The 5,858-nt window shown below is 54.6% G+C and overlaps 1 protein-coding gene across 1 annotated transcript in view; it reads left to right on the top strand.

Moving 5' to 3' along the window:
- Positions 1-5,858, top strand: part of TPO (thyroid peroxidase) — an 85,082-nt gene that overhangs the window by 55,419 nt on the left and 23,805 nt on the right. The window contains exon 11 of the mRNA XM_037733295.1: positions 3,896-4,133. Within this exon, the coding sequence (XP_037589223.1) occupies positions 3,896-4,133 (238 nt within the window). The remainder of the gene's footprint in view (positions 1-3,895; positions 4,134-5,858) is intronic.

Consider the following 5,858-nt stretch of genomic DNA (forward strand, 5'->3'; position numbering starts at 1 on the left):
AAGGTGCCCTCCTGATGTGTGGGTGACAGGTGAGGGACTCTGGGAGCTGGAAGGTGCCCTTCTGATGTGTGGGTGACAGGTGAGGCGGACAGTGCCAGCAAGTTCTGCTCATTCCGTCCCTGGGCCCTCCCCTGTCCCTGGGCGTTCCCCATCCCTGTCCTCCTCAGCAGGGCATCTGGAAGGGCTGGGGTCAGCACCCACGCAGGCTGTGAATATCTGGGACTAAACGTGAGTTGAGAGGACGCAGAAGGGGCACTCGTATGTTTCAGGATCACGCACACAGTCCCCCGTGCTCCCTACACCCCACACGCAGCTGCTTCCTTGTTCCCAGAACTCAGGGAGCACAGCTCGAACATACCCTCATACACCCAGCACATGCCCAGCACACACCCACACACACTGGACACACCCAGCACATGCCCGGCACACACCAGCACACACCCAGAACATGCCTGGCACATTCCTGGGACATATGCAGCACATGCCCAGCACACACCCACACACACTGGACACACCCAGCACATGCCTGGCACACACCAGCACACACCCAGCACATGCCTGGCACATTCCTGGGACATATGCAGCACATGCCCAGCACACGCCCACACACACGGGACACGCCCAGCACATGCCTGGCACACACCAGCACACACCCAGCACATGCCTGGCACATTCCTGGCACATACCCAGCACATGCCCACACACACTGGACACACCCAGCACACGCCTGGCACATACGTGGCACGTACCCAGCACATACCCGGCACACACGCCCGCAGACGCCTTTACTCTGGCTGGGACTCCCTTTGCTGCCGCCCCTGCTGAGGCCCACAGTTTGATCTCCTCACGTTCCCGCTGCTGGCTTCCCCCGCTAATGGCATCAGAGAGTGGGTGACCCCCTCCTGGCTCTAACAATCCCTACCTTCCTCTGCTTTACTTTTCACCAACTGAAATGTGGCCAAAGGCAAAAGCCCACATTCCCATTGGCCTGTGGGTCCCCCGTAAAACATAAGCCCGGGAGGAGGGGCTGTGTTTCAGGGCTGTGAGGCTGTGGTTGCCCCCAGAACCGCTGACTGGCACAGAACAGGCACTTACAGAATGCTCACTCAGTGAGCGAATGAATGAAGAATGAATGATGAATGTTTGGGCAAATCAACACTGACAAGCAAAGACGGACCTCATGGGAAGGGAACAAGGAGTAAGACCAGCAAGCAGCCCAGCTTGTGATCAGAAGACCTGGGCTTGGGCCTGAGTTCAATTTTGGATGAATCTCTTAATTAACCTGTGTGTTCCCACTTCCCCCCCTGAGTGCCAGGACAGTAGAGTCAACCTCACGTTTGGGTGTTGGAGTCGCACACGTGAGAGTGTGTGGTGTGAGCACACGGGAGGATTGAGTGCTCGGTGTGAGCACAGGAGTCATAATGACACAGCAGTGTATGAGCTGCCACATGTGGGTCCCTGTGGCCTGCGGTTTGAAGCCCACTGCATGTGTTAGCTCTCTGTAGAGAGACAGAAGCCGCACAGAGGGTGCCACCGTCGAAGGCCGGGCTGCGATCACTTTTTAAAAGATGGATGGAGACGCTGAAGCACAGAGTGTAGGCAACTTTCCCACGTCTAAGTTCCAGCAACTGGAGGCATCGCTGCACCAGAATGGCCACAAACGTGGCAGCGGCTTCATTAGATTTGATCAGTTAGATCTGAGGCTAAATTGGATAAAAGAGAAAGGCTCGTGTCACAGCAAGCTAAGCTGGGATGATGATTTTCACTACGCCTGAAATCTTTTGTTGTACTTTACAGGGAATATAAAATGTCCAACCTTCCCCAAAAATCTTTTTTGCATTCCCGTTTCTGCAGCCTCTCGCACAGGCAGGGACATCTGAGGTTGGTATTGATTCTTCCCGGCTCTGTGGTCCCTGGAGCTGCGATGTGATTGATTCACCCTTCCTACCTTTACTTCCTGCCCAGGCCTTGCACATTTTCCCTCTAGAGCTGGAAAAAGTTGCCAATGTGTTTCTCCTTAGAGCAATAAGAAAGGAAAACACACTCCTAACTTTGCTTTTTCTTTTTAAAATTGAAATATCCGTCTCCCACGGGTATTAGAAATGTTTTTATTATTTTGTTCTACTTAAAACAGTTTGACAATGGTCTAACTTGATTATATAGAAACTTTCTCCCCTCATTTTAGAACTTTAATTCACTCATCATTCTGGTTTTTGACTAATCTGAAAATGAATGCATTCTTTTAACAAATATTTAATGAAATTTCTGCTGTGTTCCCCAAGCCCTGTGGCAAGCAGTGGGCTTCTGTTTTCTGTATAAACCAAGTGTCTCCAGGTGACCTCTTACTGTATCTGAGAAATGTGTGGGGTGTGTTTGGGATGGTCTGGGTAAAGCAGACTGCATGGTAAAGAGGAAATGTTGTTGAAGGTGCTGAGGTCGGAGACACAGGGGCCTCTTGTGGGGGGCAAAGCACCTCCTTCTGGTGGCTTTGGTGAGAGGCTGGGATGGCCCGTCTGGAGACAGAAAACCAGTGTGGTTCCTGCAGATCACAGGGCGGCAGAGCCCACCGCAGACAGCAGGAGCTGGCCGCCCTTCTCACGGGGGTTCAGGGGACTGCTGGGGACGCAGCAGCACCAGGCCTGGGGGCCAGCCAAGGGGGGTGACCTGGGAGCCCAGGAGTGAGGCGCACACTTGTTCCTCCCAACCGTGGATCAGGGGGCTGCCCTTTAAGAGCAAGACTCCACGGCACCCGACAGCAGTTTCTAAAAGCTCAGATTTTAAATCTCGCTCCTGCTTTCCTCCTTCATTTTGCCTGTTCCTCCAATCGTCTTTTTCCAAGTTTTTCCCTGGCTCCGACAGTCTCTTTATCACATGGGCCGCCCCTCCCCAGATTCACTGGAGGATGCCTGGCTCTTTCTTCTAGTTCTGTTTCGTCTAAACATAAGACACTGTGAGGCCCGACTTTCTGCCCACTGAAAGCCTCATTGCCCCTGGGGAGAACCGGCCCAGTGCTCACATGTTGCTGTGTGTGCGCTTGTCCGGAACTTCCCCCCGGGAGCCTGTGGTGGGCAGGGTGCTGAGGGTGGAAGCAGGCACAGTCTCAGCTAAAGCTCTGCCCGGGGGGGGCGGATGAGCAAGGACAGCAGCACAGGCCCTGGGCGGCACTCTGATCAGAAGCCGCTCCGTGAGGGTCGCCCAGCCTGCAGGAGGGAGGGCTTCTGGAGGAGGCAACCGCTGAACCAAGAGGAGTGGATGAGGGTCGAAGGCGGATGTGAGGAGGGGGGCACAGCAAGGGGCACAGGGGAGCGAGTGTGTGTCAGGCAAAGGTGCAGCCACAGAGCCAGACCACGGATGGGGCTGGGCAGGGAGCGACTCAGGTGTGGGTCAGCAAGGAGGAGGTGTGATGAGAGAGGCCGGGGACTCACAGGGCTCCCAGCAAGAAAAGATCTCCAGTCTTCAATATGGAGATGGTTGGCCAGACAGATAAGATACTTCCCTTCCCAAGGGAGGGATGGACAGGAGGAGGGAAGGTATGCTAGCTTCTATGTGTGTCCCTAATGTCGCTGTGGGAGTAAACTCTGAGGAGGATGCGGAGCTGTCTCGGCTGCTCTGTAGAGGCAAGAACTGATGCGGGCTGGGCAACGTAGGAATCCCTTTAGACGCTGTGGACTCAGCATTCTTGCCGTCTCCAGCTCCTGCATGAGCAAACCCTGCAAGAAGAGCTCTGACGCCCACACTGGAATATCCTAGCCTGGCAAATGGCCGGGCAGTGCCATGGCTTGGGACGGGACTCTGCCAGGCTGCGCTTCCCGTCTTGTGGACCACAGCCTGAGTGGGGCGGGCTGAACAAAGGTTCAGGTCTGGAGAGAAACCCTGTAGCCTTTCCCCCGTGCAGGTTACAATGCGTGGAGGGAGTTCTGTGGCCTGCCGCGCCTGGAGACCCCAGCTGACCTGCACATGGCCATCGCCAGCAGGAGCGTGGCCGCCAAGATCCTGGACTTGTACAAGCATCCTGACAACATCGACGTCTGGCTGGGAGGCTTAGCTGAAAACTTCCTCCCCGGGGCCCGGACAGGCCCCCTGTTTGCCTGTCTCATTGGGAAGCAGATGAAGGCTCTGAGGGACGGTGACTGGTAGGTACCTGACCAGAGCTTTGTCCTCCACGTTCTACACAGAGGGGGTGGTCAGCATGGGTTCTAAGCCAGCCAGACCTGCATTCAAATTCTGGCTCCACAGCTCAGCTCGCAGGGAGCCTTGCTCAGGTTGCTCCTCTCACCCTCAGGCTGCTCCACCCACCCATAGCTTCCCATGCAGGACAGTGTTGTTATAAAAATGAAGCAACTATGAAGCACACAGCCTGTGCTGAGCACTGAGAATGAGAGAGAGTGCTGATTTTTCCACACATCCACCCACAGAGCAAGCAGGTGCCTAACAGATTGTGACACATTGGTGACGGCCTGCGGCTGCATCCCATCCCCCACATCCCCTGACAATGTCTGGGGAAGCGCAGAGGTGGCAGCGACTCAGGTGCAGACACAGGTGGTGCCCAGGGCTCATAGATGCCCCTGGGCTGGACAGAACTTCCTGTCCCCACCGCCGCCCACACCCACACACAGCAGTGCTTGCCAGGAGCAGAAAGCTGAGACCCCGCTACCCGGCCTTGGACATGTCTGTTCCATCCTAAGGTGCAACCCAGAATTTGGGGGTTTGTCCCAGAGGCAGCCAGAGCCAGGTCCTGTTTCTGTCTGACACGGAGTCCGTACCCCCATAGAAGCAGGTGCACAGGGTGTCAGCAGTAAGATTTTGGAATAACACAGACAAAAGCAGTGGGAAAACGTTTTCTTTTGCTGTTAAAAGCATCCCCCACTCTCCAACTCGCTGTTTTGGGCAGTCACTGTGCCTGGTAGGGTTTTGCTCTAAGGGAGCTGTGCTCTTCTCGGAGAGTGCACCTGCCACAGACCAGCTGCTTTTCCTTTCCCCAGTGTGACTTTTATCTCTCATTTCCGAGATGCAGCATTTCAAGGGACTAGGAACCCCTGGGGAGAAATCACCAGAATGTGTCTCCCTCGTGGCTGTGTGTTTTCAGCAGATGGTGGTTTGGAATACTCTGAGACATGGAAGCCACTTGCTCAGGAGGGAAAACTTTGGCCAGCTTGCCCCGTGTACATGTCTCCCATGCGCATCTCATGCCTCCCGTGGCTGAAGTTCCGTCTGAAGCCGGTGCAGGGGCAGCTGGCAGACTCCTGGGTGGTCCCGCAAATTTCTCAGCCTATGTATCTATGACTAAATATCTCCCCAATGCAAAAATGGGATCAATTAACCTACATAAAGTGGGACCCCTTTTTTATGTTCTAAGAGGAATTCATCCCCATGATGGGAAGTGGAAGAGCTTTATGTGGTCAGGGGAATGCATGCTTTATGGCATTCGGGCCAGGAGTTGTTGGAGTTTTGTCAACGGTTTTCATATTTTGAGAGCAAAGTGGAACTTCATTTCTTCACATTGCAATTTTCTTGATTAATCGTGGCTTGGAGGAAGAAGCTGGGGGTAGAGAGGCTGTGCAGGGCACAGTGACTTCAGAGTAGAGAGCAGCAGTCTCTCAAACAGCTGAATCTGCTGTCATTATTCTTGTTTTTCACAGAGCACTGCACCCCAGATAACAGCAACACAGCAAATTAGATGCTCATAGACAGGCTCTGAGCCCCTCTTCCCCATCTGATGCCACTCCTTCAGACAACCAGGTGCACGCTGTGCTGCCCCCCTGCATTTCCTTCAGGTCCTCAGTGCCTGCATCTGCGTGGCCCCGGGTGCTGGGGGTCTGGGCAGACGCCACAGGACCTCCTTCAGGTCCTCAGTGCCT

Source organism: Cebus imitator, unplaced genomic scaffold (genome assembly GCF_001604975.1).
Source record: "Cebus imitator isolate Cc_AM_T3 unplaced genomic scaffold, Cebus_imitator-1.0 Scaffold512, whole genome shotgun sequence".
NCBI lineage: Eukaryota > Metazoa > Chordata > Mammalia > Primates > Cebidae > Cebus > Cebus imitator.